The sequence below is a fragment of the Salminus brasiliensis genome, chromosome 4, assembly GCF_030463535.1.
Source record: "Salminus brasiliensis chromosome 4, fSalBra1.hap2, whole genome shotgun sequence".
Taxonomy (NCBI): domain Eukaryota; kingdom Metazoa; phylum Chordata; class Actinopteri; order Characiformes; family Bryconidae; genus Salminus; species Salminus brasiliensis.
Genome location: NC_132881.1, coordinates 4,125,206 through 4,145,647, shown reverse-complemented (window position 1 = coordinate 4,145,647; position 20,442 = coordinate 4,125,206). Strand labels below are relative to the sequence as shown.

Sequence of the window (20,442 nt, the reverse complement as noted above, 5' to 3'; positions counted from 1 at the left end):
GAGCAACAAAAACGTAGCCTGTAATTCAGGGCTGTGCATTTATCAAAGTTATGATTTAATGGCAGTAAAGCAGAGAGTTAATATCCCTGTGTGAAAGTTAGGCCAGTGGACTCTGGGGGTTTAATAGGGTAAGATATTCTCTGTTTCCTTAAAGAAAGTGACAGGTGAATAAAGTGGACCTACGCGTTGTGATTTAACTGTCCTTAGGGTGATAACTACTCTCTCAGATTGTTGTGCTAATTCAAATAAGGGACTATGTTCTGTAAAAGACTAGGATTAAGACCACGGTGAGGGTTTAGGTGTGGGATTGAGGTTTGGCATAGGGGAAAACTAAAGTAACTTTTAGATATTTAGTTTTATTGAAAGTTAAAAGTAAGTTACATATCATCAAAGCATGTGAAGAGTACTATTATAATAATAATGATTAAAATTACCCAACCGGTATTTATTACAGTCAGGGGAGAAGTAAGCTCCAGGCTAAAGGACTGTAACGTTCATATGTGGTACTTCTTAACTGAATTTACATCTGGATTATCAGCTCAGTATTGTGAAGGTCTGTGAGCGTGAATGTTTGAAATATTTGAGTGATCTTAGATTGGGTGGTTTTTGAAATGTGCAGTATTACTGCATCTCTTATAAACGCTGTAGAGCAGGGGTCATCATTTCCACTCCTGGACAACTGCTCTACAGCGTGTGAGTATGTCAGTATGGACGGCGCCCATTGAACAACTAAACCCGGGGCAGTGGTGCTCAGCGGTTAGAGCTCTGGGCTATTGTTGACAGGGTTTTGGGTTCGATACCCGGGCTCAGCTCGGCAGGCTGCCACTGTTAGCCCTTAAGCAAGGCCCTTCAGTTGAATGTGGAAGAGCTGCACCACTAACCCCCAGTAGGTGAGATGCGTAGGTGGAAGGTGGGAGGACATGGGGTTGTGGCGGGTGTGATGTCTGGCACGAAGGTGAAGTGAGAGTGAAGGGTATATATAGGGCTGTGGAGGAGGAGTTGGGGCGTGGGCCTTACATTATTTCATAATGACGTCTTCCTAGAAAATACTCCACAGCAAAATACTGTCTTTCCCACCAAAGAACAAACGGACATATCGTTGCCAGGAGACGGTGGATCGACTTGTGTGAGCTAAATGTTATTATTAGAGAGCTGTATCTGATGAGTGTGGCTGGTGTGATGGTGTTGGCTCGACTAGACCCCAGATGGCAATACTCTTACACACCAGCAATTACTAATATTAGCACTGATCATTTCTGCACCGCTGCTGATATACTGTATTATTACTGCTATCCATCACCTCCCATTAGCCCTGCGCTGAAGCTAGTGTTCCTAAGAAGAAGGATCGTTTTGATAACTGTAGTTTCGGAGTAGAACTGGCTTTCCTTAGTCCGGTGCTCCGGCCAAGCCATGTGGAGCTCCTCCATCTCACACTGGGCTCAAGGTCTTAAAACCACTGGATGGTTTCAGTTCTAATCATGGGTTCAGCTGGTTATTGCTACGATATCGTTACGATATTGTAAACATGGATGCTGGTCATTCTTTGTTGTCCAAGCACAGGAGGTATGAGGCAACAGCATTCGCAGAAGAAGCAAGGACAAACTCTGCCTGCTGTTTCTGGCAGGTGTCCACCAATGCTCTTTTGCTGGTAGCTCTGAAAATGTAGAAGCAAAGGTTGAGAAATGCGAGACAAAACAAACATATGAAGCTGGACTGATGGGATGTGTAGGATGTGGAGAACTGACCTCATGGTCCAAGATGTGGAGCTGTATGAAACTGTCAGATTCATCCAGAATACTAAGATTAAGCACGGCTTAAAGAACATGCTTTACCAAAAAGTGTGCCGTGCTTTATCTGGAGGGGTTTTGTAGCTTCCTTGACCTCACTGTGTCTGACGTGTCCTGATCAATACACTGCTCAAGTTGAACCTTTCCCTTGTAGGCTTCTTTAGGATGGAGAAAGTCCTGTGCTGAGGCCAGATGGTTGTGTTGGAATGATTAATGAAATCTTACCCAGCTTGAATTATAATATAAGCGTGCCACAGGGTTCTGTGATAAGCCCTCCATTGTTTGTTTGTTTGTTGTTGTTTTTTTTTTTTTAAAGAAACGTGAGCTTGCAAATGTGCACATTTCTTCTTAGAGGTCGCAGGTGGTGTCTGGGTTTTAAATATTAATGGTATTATACTTTCAAGAAACCGCCTCCATCATTCTGATGGTTCAGTTATATAACCATATCTCAGATGTTGAGCTTAAGCGAGGAGCACGGTTATTAAACATTTGACATTTTTTGGGAGAAAGCTTATCACCTTTAAGCCATTTCATGATTTTATTAAGCAGAACTTCCAACGCAGCACGCAGCTCGCTCGTCTTGAATAGTGTGAGGTTTAGCACTTTCACAATGCTTCCCATTACACACAGTGTGTAACAGCACATGGCAGAAGTATAATGTGAGATTCACTCTGTAAATATCTGACAGTGCTTTGGAGGCGTCAGTTGGCAGTGTTGCCTAAACATTCTGCTGCTCTGGAGAAAAAGAAATATGATATCCAATATGAGTTTATCAGCAATGTCTGTTAAATAAGACATCTAGGAATCTATAAAATACGAAATACATTAGGAACACATGCATCATGACGGCCGTCCTGCATTTGGTTCAGTGTCAGTTTCCTGGTTGTGAGCTGCTCAAACGGCCTGTTCAGCGTTTGATTAGTGTTTGTGGTGTCTTGATTTTGTGTGTCTATTGATTGATTGATTGATTGATTATTTTTTTTATTTTTATTTATTTATATTTTTTACTGTTCCTGTAAAGAGTAGCTAGATGGTGGGAAAACAAAGCAATGCGGGATCTGCTGCGGAGTTTTGCTGTTGTGATTCTTCGTAATTCAGTAAATTATTACATCCCATCTTTAGTCCTCATTTGAACATCAGTCTGACGTTTGCTATCTATTCTTCAATTTCCTGCATTCTCTGTTTATTCTTCCAGAGGATGGGAGGATGATGATGAATTTTTATAAATGCCCGTTCTTCTCAGGAAGCCATCTCCACAATGTTTTGCATTGTGTATTAAGTTTGACGTTGCATGTTTTTATGTTTTATTAAGTGCTGTAAGGTCAGGGGCTGTTATTGCGGTTGTAATCTGATGGCTTTACAGCAGTGAATGGACGTTGACGTTGCTTCATCCACATTCATATTTAGATGAAAGCTTGTAAGCGACGGCTTGTAAGCAACTGTCCAGCTGACTGTTGAGATCTGAGGGATCTCCTCCTTGTTATATATAAATAGAAATCTATAAATCATTTAAATCTGGCCAATTCAAGTTGAAACCATGCTAATTCTGTTTCATTTAGATATTATTTTTTTATTTGTTACATTAATAAATATAGTTATACGGTATGCAGACTTTAGGCAAGGCTTAAGATTTTTCCATGGCAAAGGGACACCATTCAGCAGCACAGGGAGAACATTCAGAGCAGGTTTGCACTTCTGTAGTCATTGTTTCATTATGTCTTTTTCATTATTTCCAACAAACCAAAACTTCCAATCACCAAATGGGCCGGTCAGCCACTCTGAGAAATTCAGCAAAGCTCCTGGTCCCAGTGATGCCCGAGTGTGTAAGATGCCGTTCTTAGCTTTTTGGATTCAATTTAGACAACTGTGTCACAAGCACAAGTACAATAGGTCAGATTTCACAGGAAGAACAGTACGAGATGACAGAGGGTGACCTTTTCAGGTGCTCCTCTAAAAATGGTCTAGGAAAAGGCCAGAGATATAGTCATTAGGACTAAGAAGCTCTTCTGTATACAGGACAGAGCAGTGTTGTCTGCTGTGCCCATCGTAGTCTTTATTTATTTATTTATTTATTTATTACAGACTAAATAAGCCTCTTCTTTTCCACTGATTAAACACGTGATTGATTAAGAACACTGCAGGCCTAAATGGTTTTTCCATTTGACCTGGCTGGGTGGTTGGCTATTTTTGGAGGTGCTGGTAATGTTGGTAGATCGGCTAAACCATCAAACTAAAACCAAAACCAGTACCCTGTGCCGGTCAACCAGCTGAACCTCATCTTGAGTGTTTGTTTGTTGTTTGTTTTTTTCCGCAGGGCTAATATCCTCTTCTGTATGGTTTCTTAGCTGCTTATAAACACTAGAAAGCTCATACCAGTTTTGTTCCCCCAGCTGTGACATGCTAAAAGACCACAGTATAAGGTTGGATGAGTCAACATTTTAATCATTGTTTTCATAGAATACTTTTTTACGTTTTCACAAGCTAGGAAGAAGTATGTCAGATAGCTGAGGAATCTTTTATTACTAGTCAAGAATAAGTCCTCTGTTTAAATGATCGGTGTGATGTGAACGTGTAAAAAGTCTTTTCATTTTATGACCATTTTCTGACGTTCTGACCCCAGTTTGCAAAAGCACATTCAGTGTTACTGCATACGCAGAGTGTACAGAGCGCTGGGCTCGTCTTCTTGAAACAGGCTTGGGGAAAGCTGTGATTGCTCATTCGTTTCACCTTAAATCCAATTAAATCAGTGTGATGAGGAGGGAGGCGGGTTAAAGGCAGATTTTAAGGCATGTGACGGCTGAGAGTGTGAATATGAGGTGAGAACAAGCAGGGGAGAAGGCTGAAGTGCAGTGATTGTTTTTTAAGCACAGGACTCTGGCAGGCAATCAGCTTCCCAAAACACTTTCAGCCAATGAAAGTTTATAGCAGAAGGTCTATGGTTAAAGAGCAACACCAGGCCTGGCCTTTTAGCCTCGCCTCCGTTCCCACGCTCCATCCGGGTTTTGGAGGAACAGCCACCGGTCAGCATGATGATAAACAAACAGTGTGTGATGTAATGTGTGTAATATGCTCGGTTAGAGAGTGTCTCAATAACTGGAAGAAGAGAATTTCACTTGAACAACTGAGTTACAAACACAACACAGACGACCACCTTCCAGTGAAGACGACCTGCATCTGTGGTTAAAGCTGAAGGCGCTAAATTAAAAACCACCTCCCCGACATCGCCTGAGCTTCCCCAAACATCTCCCTTCACATAAACGGTAAGAGCAGACCTTCAGATGGTGGATTTTTTAAATTTAGTGCCTTCAACCACCAACACAGGTCACAACATTCTGATTTTCTAGTGCCGTGTTGGTAGGCGGGTTAGCTAGCGCTGCTCTAATTAGCTCTGAATAGCGTTAAGTAGTCTGCTGGAGTGTCGGTCTAGCTACTTATGGACAGTGTCCTCAGCAGTAGCCTACTTCTGACTGCACGCACTTTGAGTACGATTTGACCGAACTGATTCGGAAACTGACGGAAATTTTAACACAAAGGTGGGAGAAACAGTCTCTCGTGAATCGAGGGGGATTCTGAGACTTTTTGGGAGATTCGTTGACATTATTTTTATCATACAAGTCATACACGATCAAAAGATCCCTCACATTTCAGTGATTTCACTGGTGTTGCTCTTCAAGTAACAGCCCAACAGTTTAAAGTGCAATGCAGTATCAGAAAACCAGCTCCAATGTTCTGTACACTCCGTGTAGGTAAGCAACTCGGCTGCACTGCTAAGTGCTCGTCTAGACCTGCTAATACAGTGTCCCCAAAACCTTTTATTGCAATTATGACCCATGCTGTAGTTTTAACTCTGCTGCTGTTCAGTTTGCTAACATGGGTAAGAATCATGTGATAAAAGAGATACAACAGAATGCAAAAGATACAAAAATAAGAGTTATCTTCTTTCTTCTCGAGCCATTAAACAATAGAGTAGTATTTACTTAAACATCTGTAGAACACTTTGGGGTACCATTGGGGCAGCAATCATTCCAGATGTAGCCTCTGTTCCTCTAAATGAGATGTACATGTTTACAAAACAAACAAAAACAAACAATATGATCATTTCCAAAAGTCACACTCTCTCTTAAAGACACTCAGTCCCTTTTAGAAGGTTAGAGTACGTGGAATTTATAACATTTGAATGCCTCATAAATAATACAGAGTACAATGCAGTCATTTTCTTGTTCAAAAAGCCACACAAACCGTAGGAGCGAGTCGTAAGTGTGTGCACCGGCTGAGGTGGGAAACTGCACATGCTTCATGGATGTGTGGGAATTGCGTGGCTGATTCATCGGGTACATTTCAATCCAAAGGGAACTTATAAATCAGTTATCTGCTCCGGATAAATCAATATTTATCCGATTATACTACTGCTTTATAACATATTGACATGATGCAGTCATGATGGATACCCCCTCGGTACCGTTCAGATAGACTTACGTTACATAAAAAAAGAAAAAAAGAAAAAAAAAGAGACTATAATATACATACAGGACTTTATCATATTTCATCTGGACTCAGGGGTCCGAGCACAGTCTACTGTGACATTGTAAAGGCAATATGAACATACACTTTTAAGGACAGATAGGTGTCAGGTGGTTTGGCTTGGTGTGGGTTGGGATGGGGTACAATTACAGCGATGGCTTTGTGGAGAGTAGATAAGGGTTTAGTCTGATTAAAGCAGAAACCACACCGTCGACTGTTCTGCATAACAGGCTTGGAGGCTCTGCACAGTTCCACAGGTACAGATTACCCAGTGCCACTGCCAGACCTGACTCGGGCAACATTCCTTCTCTTCCAGCCCACTGAAACAACCCATTAAAGCTCGGACCGCAGTCTTTCTGCAGAATTCTACCCAGCCAAACCTTCCTGGACTCCTATGTGTGTATCACTCAGTTACTCCAAGCAGGGCTCTGAAGCATCGTGAAGGTGAGCGTTTGATATGTGTGGTATGCTGCGAATGCGAGCAGGGAAAAGGGCTGATGTTTCTATACGTCCTGGAAGAGGATCATGGGCAGGGATCTCCAGTGAAAGCTCAATCGGCAGCTTCGGAGCTCTTTCTATGTTCTCTTTGTGTGCCGGATAGAAGTCAGTGCGCATCGTCATATCAGTAAGCACACGATATACGCAAACACAGACGAGACTCGCCAAAAAACACCTAACACAGCTGCCTGCACTCTTGTCCGTTATTGTCTTCGAAGCCATCGTAGACCTTCTGCACGATCTCTCACAGCTGCCACCCGAGAACACCTTGTGGTCCCTTCTGGAATGTTGCGAGACCTTCTGCAATAAATCTCACGCTCCCTTTCCATGTTTCTTCTCCCAGTCCAAAAAAACCCAAACAAATGAAAAAAAAAAAGAATAATAAAAACGGAAAAACTGAAACTCAAATTCACCAAAAATCACTTTTTTGTTGCGTCAACACAGCATTAACCAAAGCTCCCAGAACCATAAGACGAGAGAAAGATATAGAGAGAGGAGACAAACAGAGAAGGTGAGTACAACGGGGAGACCGGGGACGGAGAGCAATTTTGTACAAATCGAGAGCGTCCGTGTTTGCCTTCGCCAGGTGGCTACAACCGTGCCGTGGGGGCGGGCATGGGTGTGAGGGTGCAGTGCAGGGAAATGACCAGCAGGAGCAGTAGGGAGCTAAGGCCTAATGAAGACGTCTGCCGCATGGAGGAGTTTCTGGAGATGGCATTGGAGGAGCTGGGGTCCACAAATTGCGAATCCTGGGAGAAACACGACCAAACGTCAGGTAAGAATATGAATACACTCGTGTTTTCATCAAGCAAAATAAATTCACCTGCTGTACGAAACTTTACGAAGCTTTAATGTACCTGTCTGAACTGAGGGGGACTGTTGCAGTTTTGGATAAACAAAAGATAAAAATATAAATAAATAAATAAATAAATAAATAGTCTGGCACAACTAAAACTGACCAAATTAAATGATATGAGTTTAGAGTTGAGGTGATCATGTGGGCTGAATGTGCCGTACTGCTGGTGAATCACACTTGCACAGCTCTAATGCCTCAAAATCCTATAAAGTGACTAGAACTGTAGGACTGAGGGTGAATTTCAGTGGGGATAGCGTATAAAAATGCCATTCTGTGTGTGATATACATTAAACGAGTTCAGCTGCCTGTGAGATGAAAAAGTTGTTTAACACTGGGACGAAACGTGAGGCTGAAAAAGGCCCGTCACTTTTTAAGGCAGTTTGGGTCTGCTGCAGCAACACTAAATGTCATTCCGGTGTGTAATGCTGCTTTTATTATGTACAATGACATTTAGTGAACTTTAAAAGGCAAAAGATAAGCAACGCTCACATTTCAGCATCACCCACTACAAAGACCACAAGCACACTGGGCAGGAAGTACCCCTGAGGACAAGGTCGAAAGTCACCTGAAATTTTCCATTGGGTCGCAATGTCTCAGTACTGCGTTTGTGTGGGTCATTTATTTATTTATTTATTTAGTATTTCTGTCATTTCTTTTCTGTTAGAGCTCTTGAGATACTGTAGCTGTAGTACTGTAGAAAAGGCAGTTAAACGGTTAGTCTGCAGTGTAGTGCTGTTTTTGCATGTTAAGCACTACAACATTTGAATAAGCAGAAATACAGCAGTAGAATGGGCTGCTGGTTGGTGAAGCAACTCTTCTCTGTGAAATCTAAACACTGTATGGATTGGTTTAGCAGCTAGTGACAAAAAATGGGTGTCCAATGCAATTACAGGCGGTCCAAAGTCCATAAACCTCCAATAATTATCAACATAAACCTGAAAGAAGTCCATTTCCATGTCTGAAGACAAAATCTACCAATAAAGGCAATGAAAGCCTATTTGTACACAAACAGCATAGAGAGGGACTGCACACACTGCTCCAACATGAAGGAGAAGTTAGCTTCTTCTAATTCTGTGTTCCAGCTTAAAGGAATCGTTTAATGAACCCTCAAATGAACTTGATTCATCACTTAGCACAGATGTAATCAGTCAGTCAGCCGAGCCATGTGTGATTTCTGAACTGCGCCTCTTTAGTTTAGAGACACCAGGCTAATGGGAGACACGAGGCCAATATTGCCAACAGTAGCCCTCCCATGTGTTCACACTAGCAGGCGACAGAGCGACAAGCGAGCAGTCATTTCCTACGGGAGTGCACAATTTGCAGCTGCAGTTTCGAGATTTTCTCAGCTTTATGCAAATAAATTAAGATGCAGGGAAGTGACATTGGAAGCGATTGGCTGCAGCAGTGTTTTTCTGACCGATTGTGGAGACGGGGGTTCGGGTCCCCAGATTCTGTTCCCTGAACCTTTTATTCCTACTGGCTTTTCGCTCCTGTTCTCAGTCTTCCTCTTTTCCTCTGTTTTGGCTTACTTGGTTACATTTTCCTGTCGAAAGCTGAGTCGTGTGCACGCCCACACACAACAACACGAGCAGCCTCAAACACACGCACTAGAGACAAGAAGCTTGGGGCAGCGCAAGCGACTGGTTGCCTGCTAGTGTGTGAATACAGGGTTAGACTGTCACCAGACTTGGTCAATATATGCCAAATGCATTTTTTTTTAAATCTATCAACCACAGTTCAGTAAGTCCTGTTTAAACAGGAAACCTGACCGTTTGAAGCGTGAGCAGATTTACAGCTGTTTTCTGGCCTTCACCAAGATAAGAAAGGTGACGGTTTAAGACACGGGGCATTCTTAAGACTGAAACGTCAGATATCAAACATGTCTTGGCTGATTGACTGCGTTTGTGCAAAGGGATCTATCTTATTAGATTAGATTTTTCATTCAACTATTCCTTTAAGTAGAGAAGCAGGTACAATCCAGGAGTAACAGGAGTAAATAGAGTATGTACTGCTGTATTTAAGGTGGAACAGAAGATCATCTTAATAATATATATATATATATATATATATATATATATATATATACATATATATATATATATATATATATATATATATATATAAAAACATCTAAATTCATAAAATTTAAGCAACTCTACAAGTCTTACATATGCCTAATGTGACGAGGGTGCTTAACATTCACTAGCAGCTAGTGAAGCTCTTTATTAGGTACAGAAAAATATACTTGTGACCTTGACCATTACAATCAGAACAGCAGGGCTAACAGATCAAAATACACGCTCTCGTTTATTTACATAAAGCTGGAGCTGCGTCTTATTTAAATTTCCTGTTCTGTATTAACCCCTACCCAAATATATAACTCTGTATAAATATAATTCCAGCTTTAAGGTGTATATATATATATATATATATATATATATATATATATATATATATATATATATATAAAGGAGTGTGTGTGTGTGTGTGTGTGTGTGTATGTATACAGATGTTAGGCTTAGTCTCACTGTAGAGATACAGTAATATCTGGATTATGAGGAAGTGTGTGTGTGTGTGTGTGTACAGAAAGAACACAGAGTAATGTTGGTGTTAGCTGCTTAATGCCTGAATAAATCAGTTCACACATCCTTTCAGATGCATGACTCGTTACACAGGACTTTATGCAGCTAACACTCTGTTGAGGCTGAGGATCTACTTCTGGCTTTCATTGTATAACAACACAGAATCTACTTACCACACAAACGTCTATTGTGTTGTTGGTCTTCAGCTTCTGAGCCTACAGACAGAGACAGGGTAAGAGAGAGTATTATGGCATGGTAATCTTATGTTCTTCCTAAGATAATGACACTGTCTAGAAGTCCCTGGTTAACTGTGTAACCTGGATTATCCCAGAAGCTGCACAGAGGCCTCCAGCTGGTGGAGACTGAGGAACTCTAAATGCCATTATCAGACCTGGAGGAAACTTTTAGCTGCAAGAGTACTTGAGTGCATTTTTCCTGAAATCGCTCTGGCTGGCAGAGTTTCTGCTGTGGTGTTCTTTTGTTTATTACAGACATTAAAGAATAGCAGACACAGCCCTGCCTAATGCACTGGGCTAAAACCTGGTCTGATCAGCTCTGGTTTAGCCCGTCACGACTCCCACCACATAAATGGAATATGATTTTTCCGAGGACGGTCTGGAGGAGGTGTTTTGGGGCTAGGTTTGCACACAGCACTACCGTATGCTAAAGGTTAGTAGAACAGACAGACAGATGTGCTGCTTGGTAAAATATTTGGTGGCAGTTTTTCTTTTTTTTTTTTTTGTTTTTTGTTCTTTTGTTCTTCACAAGTCAGGAAGATTGTGGCTAGTACTGTCCATATATACAGAGTCTGTATTTTCTGGGATATAGAGGATCATCTTTGATGTCATTAAGCCTACATTTGCATATTTTTGTTGTTTGCATGTAAAGAGATAGGAATAAGTACATACGCCATATGTTCACGTTTCCCTCTAAGTAGCAAATAACCCAAAACTCTTACTAAAAGTTGGGACCTCATCCAACTTTGCTAACCTCACTATTGCTTATGTATCTGATTGAAAACACTGAAGTAATTCACATTAATATCCATGATTTCAGAAGAAATGTTGCTTTAGCAGCAGAACAAACAAGGTGCAACAGGATGCTGGTAAAATGCTAATTAAGCCAACTGTATACTAGCAAAAAGCGTTTTCCCCAGGACATCGCCTGTTTTATAAGCTGCTATAAAACAACTTTTTTTCCCCCCAATAAGTTACAACTGTTGCTGAATTTCAAACAATTTAAAGTGAATTGACCAATAAATTTTAGTCTCATTAAAATTCCAAGCTATTTAATTGTAAGAATTAATTACAGAATTACATCAAATACAAGCGTATAGTCATCAGATAAGCTTGTATTAGCAATATTAAATATAGCTGTTCCCGAATGGAGAACAGTGAAATAATGTGAGCTCAGTACTGTGATAGGCTAAATGCTAACACTAGCCAACTGGCTTTTACCGTCCCTTCTCTCAAGTTGTTCCTCAGAGTAGCGCTAAAGGAAGCTAAATGTGGAAAGAGAGGGATATCTGTGCTAGGCTAAAAGTGGACACTACTTAACCGGCTACAATCTCTTCAGCTAGCCATCTATACATCATTGTCTACAGTGTACTTGTTCTCCTAAAACTATGCTATACTGTGCCACACTAGATGGTTCCTGTGAGCCGCTGCAGTGCCGTAAACCAGAAAATACTAAAAACTATGCTATACTATGCTACACTAGACAGCTCCTGTGAGCCGCTGCAGTGCCGTAAACCAGAAAATACTAAAAAACATAAAAGGAAAACCAGTGCTGTTTACTAAAGGGTGATAGATAGGCTTGCAAGACTGTATCTGACCATGTTTCAGTCACATACTTATTATCAATACATCAAACAACAAAATCCTCAATATAAGCAATCTCTGACACCTTAAAAAGTGTAAAACCAATACAGAGTTTCTACTAAAACACAGAGCTTGTAAATTCACTCTGCATTCTGCTCTTTCATCTTGATTAAGGCTGTAAATCTATCTTGCTGTAGTTAAGGTCGAGTGATGAGAGAGATGCTGTTGAAAGCAGAGTGTGGTCAGGACCATATATCTGCGTATATTCATCTGACACAAAAAGAGTGTGAAACTGCTTAGATTGCTTCAACCCTTGCTAGACACACACACACACACACACACACACACACACACACACACACACACAAACACACACACAGGAGCACAACAGTATGTGGCAGCTTGCTGTTTGGTTTGTAAAATCTGGCCGTGAGCTCTGGCTGTACGGCGGCTGTCGTCACACGCAAGGGAAATGAGTTTTATGCAGATGAGTTAGAGCTGCCCGTGGCCCACCCTGCTGGAGCCCTGCAGCCCTCCTGCTTCTGCAAGCACACTCTGCGTTTGGCACAAGCACTGTGTGTGTGTGTGTGTGTGTGTGTGTGTGTGTGTGTGTGTGTGTGTGCATTTAGCGTAAGACTAAGAGGAATAGTGTTGGTGTAGGAGGCTTGGTGACAGTATAATGAATGGATTCCTCACTGAGTTTGTTGGTAGAACTGAAGCTGGGCAGGAAGAGATGGATCTAAAGCCCGGATGATGAACAGAAACTCTTAGAACTCGTAGTTTTAATATTCACAATTAATGAGATCTCGACCTCACAAACACAAACACTCCAACATGGCTGACTCGGATCATTTTTCACCCTTTAAAGGGCCGTATCTTACATATTCCTTGCATTTATGATATTTATGTGGATTTATGTGACAAAAACATCATCATTCATTTTTACATGAATGTTTTCCAAACTTCATTCATCCTTTAGAATGAAACAGGCTGTGTAATGATGCCTTTACACACTCTGTATGATGTCAGCACTAATAGGTGAGGAGAAATGCTGAAGGCTGAATAGGTAAATGCATTGGTTTGGCGGACAAAAACCTCTGCAGTGGTGCTGCACATTTACATTAACTTCCACTTATCCACATTTACTACCAGACCTGCATCTCCACCCTCTCTTACTGAAACTGTTTTGTTGAAGCAAAAGGACATAATGTTAATGGTGAATTTATTTAGTATGCTATTCAAGTGGTGTCTGTTTTATCAGAAGAACGAGTTTCTGAGAAACACCCTCTGCAGTCGGGCACATTAATATTTGGGCAGCAAATATTATTTTCAACAGTTTATCAATGGTAAAATATCAAATACTAATGTACAATTCGTACATGGTTTTTAATAGTAATCCTCTTTACATCTACAATAAAAAGCATACATAAATAAATAAATTAATTGATTTTTTAAAAGGCGTCACAGCCTCCATTGGTTTATTTTCTTTTGTGGGTTTGATACCCGGGCTCGGCAAGCTGCCACTGTTGGGCCCTTGAGCAAGGCTTCACCCTCTCTGCTCCCCAGGTGCTGGAGTTGGCTGCCCACAACTCTGGTTGTGTGTGCTCACTGCCCCTAGTTCACTAGTGTGTGTATTCACTACCACAGATGGGTAAAATGCGGAGGACACATTTAGCTGTACAGAGTACAGTGACTGATACTTTACCTTTACCTTTTTTTTAGTCTCATAAACGCGACTAGGCGAGTTTTACCTCAGCACAGTTAGTCAATAGCTAGGCTGCAGGATTAGCCAAGGCATGTTAGCTTGTATTTGCTTGCTTATCTGTCTGCTTAAACATTATTTGACCCTTTATGAAGGGACATGTTTTATACGGATCTGAATGTCGTCCACTGTGAGAAAATGTACCAATGTCAGCTGCACCTGTGCAGTGACTGCAGGTCAGGTTTACCACTGGAACCACAGTGTGCAGGTCAGCGGACTGTATCTTATTATTTTAAAGGAGTGAGAAACCTGTCTTTTATTTAGAGCTTTAACAAATGCTAACTACGAGTGAGTGAGGCCGTGCAGCCGTGAGCTAGAGGAGTGGTGTTTGTGTTTGTCTCTCACGGTGAGAGAGATTAGCTAGGTCTGTTGTGGGAATCTGTAATCGATGCTCCAGACTGACGGGCACTTCCCATGAGTCTGCTGCTCTCTCTCTCTCTGCCATGTTCTCTCTCTCACAGCTGCTCTCTCTCACAGGACTGTAGTGTAGAAACACACAAAACTCACTCAACAACTGACTCAACACACTCCAGTGTTGAACAGTACTGTGCACAAGTCACAGAGGACCTTTCTGTGACTTAATTCCAGCCAAAAATGGACAAAATAGAAAGTATGTTATTTTTTCTTGTTGGAAAAACAATTCAGAAAACAGGATACACAGATGAGACAAAACATTATGACCTCCTCTATGCCTGACATGCTGTTGTCTTCCATGTGACGTTTAAACAGCTTAATCTACACGACCTCAGAGTGTCCTGTGATTTCTGGCACCAAGCAGCAGGTCCTTCAAGTCCTGTATTTTGTAAGGTGGAGCTGCTGTAGATCTAAGTGCTGCAGTTTAAGTGCCCATATTGCTACATTATCACCAGTTAATAGAACATTACTATCAATTAGGGTAATGTGCACATGTGCAATCTCATGTAAAGCAAATTAAACCATACACATCATGCTACAACTTCCTTGATACAAAAAGAAAAATCCCACTGTTCTCATTTTCTCTGACATATCAACCAGAGGCAGATTATATCTGCCCAGTGTCATTTATTTTACGCCAATCTTGGATCCATAGAGGACATTGTTACTATCATAAAGTGTGGGATCATTGACTTCTGGAGAAATCTGCTGAAAAGTCCTGTATTTTTAGCATCCTAATACCGCAGAGCGACTAAAAATATCGTAATGCCAGTTATTTCCAATATCGCACAGTCCTACTATCAGTGCTTTCACATGTAGATAAGTATGACTGACCTGTAGGTTTCCGCAGAAGTGGTATAGGGAGTCCCCAGGATTAAGGGGGTTGGTGTGTGTGCCAGGCTCCAAAGCATTGGACGATCGCCCCTGGTCGTTTGCTCTCTGTGACGGGGTGGTTATGGAGGTGGTGGTCTGTACCGGAGGCATGGGCTGCCACACACTCACATCTGTCCCATTGCCAAACGCCTGGATAGCATTACCTGTGAAAATAGCAGAGACACAACTCAGGCATAACTCACATATAGGGCTGTCCCAATGAGCTTTTTACAGGCTTAAATTTACAGCTGAATACTTGCTCTTAAAACCATCCTTATGAACATTTATATATTCAATATTTATGCTTCATAATAAAAGAATAAAATACATTTTAGTTAGTCCTTTATTACAGCTCAGAATATATCCAGTGGGTGGCAGATTGTTTAATAGTGTTGACCAGCGATAGTGCAAATGAACTGCAATCAGCCATGAATGAATGCAGTTGCCTGTGTGACTATTTAACAGGCCTAGCATAAAATGTGTAAGGCACGTAGCCTGAGAAGCCTGTCTCAGAGAAGGAGGACTGGACTTCATCAAACCTATTACATCTCCTTGCTCTTTCCAGCTAATGAATCATTGAGCATTTTACCGATAATTATTGTTACCTTAAATGAGGAATAATTTGAAGAGCTCCACAGAGGTGATTTCTGCAGCATCTTTTATTTATTATTATTTATTTTTCAACATATTAACACTAACTGCTATCTGGATACTTCAATGATTTCAATTCCTGTATGTGTTTAGGTTAGACTTTTTTGTGGTTTAAAAAAATGCTATGCTTGCTATGAGAGAACCACGCATTGCTTTGGGTGTATTAACACATAATCCACCTCAAATGTGGTTTGTCTGCTAGAAGTTGTGACATTTTCAAATGTCAGATTGTATTATATGTAGTTATCCCACACTAGCATGTCTGGCTACCTCTAATTGCTGTAGCAGGAACATTACGAATACTTTGTATAAACAGAAAGAGAAGCAATCACTTATCTTTTGCTTAGCTCTACAAAGCCAAATCAAGGCTGAAGATTACCTGTGTATATTGCCTAAATACCAGTTTTCTAATGCTTGTTCCTGGAGATATGCGTGAAGCCTGAGCCATTTGCATATGAACATCACACTGTTTCTCCCTTCAGGTTTCCCATAAACGTGTTGAGATAAATGAGTGAAAGTACACACAGCCTGCTCCTGCGTCGTAGCGCAGTGCTGTTTGTATTAGAGGCAGGTAGAACAGATTGCCTATAGAGAACAGGACCATGCATGTAAATATATAACCCCTATCCTTGAAATCAGTCCTTTTTGGGACCAAGTCTATTGGGCCAGCCAGTAAACCTTCAGCTGGGTAAATACAGCACATGTAAATATTGAATCGTACTCCCGTCCACTTTGATCATTTATCATTCCTGGTTGTCCAGAACGTCCCTGAAAACAGTTGAACATCGGTCATAATTGGAATAAACACCAACAGACATGGTTATTGATTAAGGTTATGTTCATTTTTTAACTAGCTTCTGATTAGTCTATGTCCCTGTGTCTGTTTTTTGCATTACTGTACTGTATTATAGTATTGCATTAGCTCTTCCTGTGTGGGTCACGTGCTCTAACCTGCAGGCTGTGTATCTGTGTTATTAAAGCTTAAAAGAAAGCATCAGCGTAGTATTCTGCTAAAGAAATGTCAGCTTAGCTTAGTCTCAGTCCTCAAAACAATTATGAAGTACTCTATCTCAGCAATATTTATTATAAATTTGGAAAGCCAGGCCACTTGTGATCTCTCTCACTTTTGCATCTTATTAACTTTGCTGTCACACACAAAAAAAATTCTTAACCTTTAAATGGAAGTCCATTGGTCAATTCATCATGAAAGACACTGCCTGTTTAAATTGAGACAATATTTTGTGCGACACCATCAATATACTATATAACTATATATAACTAGTTTCAGTGAAATAAACAATTTACAAACTCTATGAATGAGCCAGTAAATTAAACCTGCATTATTGGAACATGAGCCTCTTACAGTAAAGCAACCAGCTCTGAGCCTCTGCAGAAACAGAGTGCAGTTATGGGCAACCAGTTATCACTCTCAGCTCTTACTTCTTCTCCACAACATCCAGAAAATTACAACCTTCCCCTCTCTGGTTCCACTTTCTCACCTTATTCCGTTATTCCTTCAGGTAAAACACCAGATATTCAATTTAATATGTGGACCGAAAGGTTAGAGCGACTAAACATCCATCTCCTCCAACAGCACTTAACTGAACAAACACTAATCTCGCACTTGGTAAACGGGTTTGTGGTTGCACCACTGAATGGTCCTATCTCTGTATCTCAGGTATTAGCACTGACTCGTATGTCTGGGAGTAGCTTAGCTCAAGGGTATCTTTAGGCCCCAGCCTGTTTACGCTACTTGGGGATATATTTTCCGAGTGGACAACAAAGCACTTTTGTAAGTGGCTCTGGATAAGAGCATCTGTTAAGGGCTGTAAATGCTCACAGTGAGCTTATAGAGGCTCTACTTGCTCTTATTTAACAGTGGAGGAGTTCAATTAAACTTAAAACTCGTCCACTTGATTATTTCCCATAAACGTTACTGTAGGTGATAACACAAGCAGGGTGTAATCTCTGAGTGATTAAATGAGCACTGAGTTTACTTATTTAATTAAAGAAGAATTCTGTTTTTCTCTTTGCAATTAGAAGAAGAGCTGTACGGTTGTGCAGATGGTTCAGTTTGCAGATTGTCATGTTTTTTAAGCCTTTTCATTTCTAAATAAATATATATACAGAGAGAAAAGGGTGGAGAAATGTGTTGTGATGAACTGTAAACTGGATGAAATGAGCTCAAATGTACTAAATTTTCATTGAAATAATGTAAACTAGATCACAGAAATGCCAAAAATAACTAGACATCTATGTAGTGTCTTAATTCAGTGGTGCTGATTGTCCTGTTCAGACTTGGTATCCTGGCTGCAGTATCAGACAGAGAGAGGGATGTGTGTGTGTGCCCTGCGAGCAGGCGCAAGGCGTGAAGGCCTGAGAGAGGCTCAGTCACCAGCACTGAAACACTTGCACGCTGACGGCGCGGACCACGCGCCCCCACACCTGTCAGCACGCTTTAACACTGAGCTCCACTAATGAGACACAAGAGAGAGAGAGAGAGGGAGGGAGAGACGCTGAGAGAGCTGTCCATCTCTGTGCCCTCACATCCACCTTTGCAGGACTCCACAGAGGCAGAGAGGTAGAACCGGTGTCTCTATGTCTTCTAAAGTTCTGTTTCTACAAAAGCTACATGTTTTTGGTTTGTCTTCCCAACTGAAAGGTTGCAGAACATTAGGATCAGTTTGTGGGGACGGCTTATTAAACTCTTATTATATCTGTATAATAAGTGGGCCATATTTATTAGTACAGATCAATACATGCATATGTTACATTATATAATTAACCTTGTGTAAGAAAAGATGCTGGTGAGAAAGACAGATGCAAAGCTGTAGGGTGAGTCCAGAGTGGTGGTGTGCACCGTCCTACTGTGCAGCATTGCTAAAATAATCCCTACCAGTGACGATAGAGAACATCTAGACAAGCTTGATGAGTTTTGAAATCAAGTGCAAGGCATGTTCATAGACCAAAAGCAAAAAATTCACCTCATGAAAAGAACACCTTGCCAACTGTGAAGCATGGAAGTGGATCTATCATTGCTTTAGGGTTGTGTTGCTGCCAGTGGGATTTGCAATACTGCACAGGTGGAAGGAAAGGATGGATTCCACAACTAACCAGCAAACCATCGGCTAAAAATGAGCTGGAAATGATCCAAACCACTTCTCAAAACCACTATGAATGACCTGAAGCTTTTAGAAGGGCCTTACAGCCCCCCTAAACTAAACTTTGAAGAATTGACCCCAAGAATGTCTTAGAGGAAAGCGCAGGGTCCTCAGCTCTACCCAACAGCTGTGCCAGCCACCACCGCTTAAGACTGAGGGGAGAGCGTGCCATCTAGCCACCCGGACAGAATTCGGCCTCTTGGGTTGATGGCAAAGTGCAGTAGTTCCCAAAATGGGGTTGTTCCTAAACATGTAAGGTGTTTAAACAATGTCTAATTAATTTTGTTATGGATAAAAAAAGATTTGCTGAGGAGGCTTTTTTGTTTTAAGTTTTTTGATTAGCTATAGAAGCTGTGTTCTTCTCCTGAGTCAGTTACTGTTACTTGGTATCAGCCAGTCCTCACAGGTTCAGCGTCAGTATCTGGAAGGAAGAAGTGGTTTCATGTCATCTCTCTCCACGAAACCTCAGGAGAAGATCAGAGGGGTTTCCGATTCATTACCAGAGCTGATAAAGCAGATCACGGGCCTCAAACAAATGCAGAAGCTCCAGTGCTGATCTTTTTATCTAAGCTGCTGAATCCAGAGCTGAAGCTGCAGCTCCAGAGCCTGTCTGATCCCCCCTGTGTTACCAGACCTGATGTTGAGTAGAGCCTTAATTAAACGAGGCTGAAATGTGACAGGACTGCTGCCGCTGCAGGCGAGGAAGAGAGGAAGCATGAAACTGAAATGCAACCAAGGACGTGTAGCTGGAGGAAAGAACAAACGGGAGGAAGGTCTTATAGGGAAGAGGTGAACGGACAGAAAATGTATACGAACTGACAGGTGGCCAAAAGCAGCTGGAAGCACAGAGAGAACACACAGAGAAGAATGAAGGGTACGGGAACAACAGAGAACATGAAAGGAGAAGTAGAAGTGAAAGCTCAGTTCCATCGAACTCTGAGATGCGAGAGAGAACGAGAGTGTGTGTGTGTGTGAGTGTGTGTGTGTGTGTGTGTGTGTGTGTGTGTGTGTGTGTGTGAGTGAGCGAGCGAGGCAGCAGATAGTGCCATTACTCACGCAGGCAGACATTGTCGGTGAAGAACTCTGTGAATCTGTCGCACTCCTCTTTACTGTTGCCGCTGCTGCTGCAGTCACAGAAGGGCGACACGCTGATTTTGGGAGAGCGCAGGTAGTTTGGTGTCATCACTGTTCCTGTGAAGGAAAATGACACAACTGTAATTGTGCAGTTCTAGCAGCTTCTTTATTAAACGCGCTACAGAACAGCGCTTTGGGTTTTAGCCTCTAAAATGTCAAATATAACACACTTATATTTAATGAATTTTCTTTAGAGATTCTGGAAGAGCATTTAACCCAGTCAGACCTAATGTCTCTCAGTCGTAAAGCTTCCTAAAGGGTTCTTGGCATGGACTTTCAGCTCTAGGAAAACTCTGTAGTCGTATAGAACCTTCGCTTTATCCTGAGGTTCTTCAGTCTTTAAAGTCATGTCTTGTCCCACCTGTCTCAGCTATATCATCGAT

At 41.5% G+C, this 20,442-nt stretch overlaps 1 protein-coding gene across 2 annotated transcripts in view; it reads right to left on the bottom strand.

Moving 5' to 3' along the window:
* Positions 1-4,208: 4,208 nt before the first annotated feature.
* Positions 4,209-20,442, bottom strand: part of gfra1a (gdnf family receptor alpha 1a) — a 100,335-nt gene continuing 84,101 nt past the window's right edge. The window contains exons 6-9 of one of the 2 annotated variants that reach the window (XM_072677357.1): positions 19,982-20,116; positions 15,075-15,277; positions 10,418-10,459; positions 4,209-7,555 (exon numbers count right to left, since the gene is read on the bottom strand). In XM_072677357.1, the coding sequence (XP_072533458.1) occupies positions 7,397-7,555; positions 10,418-10,459; positions 15,075-15,277; positions 19,982-20,116 (539 nt within the window). In that variant the 3' untranslated portion in view covers positions 4,209-7,396. The remainder of the gene's footprint in view (positions 7,556-10,417; positions 10,460-15,074; positions 15,278-19,981; positions 20,117-20,442) is intronic. The other variant, XM_072677358.1, reaches the window with a different exon arrangement.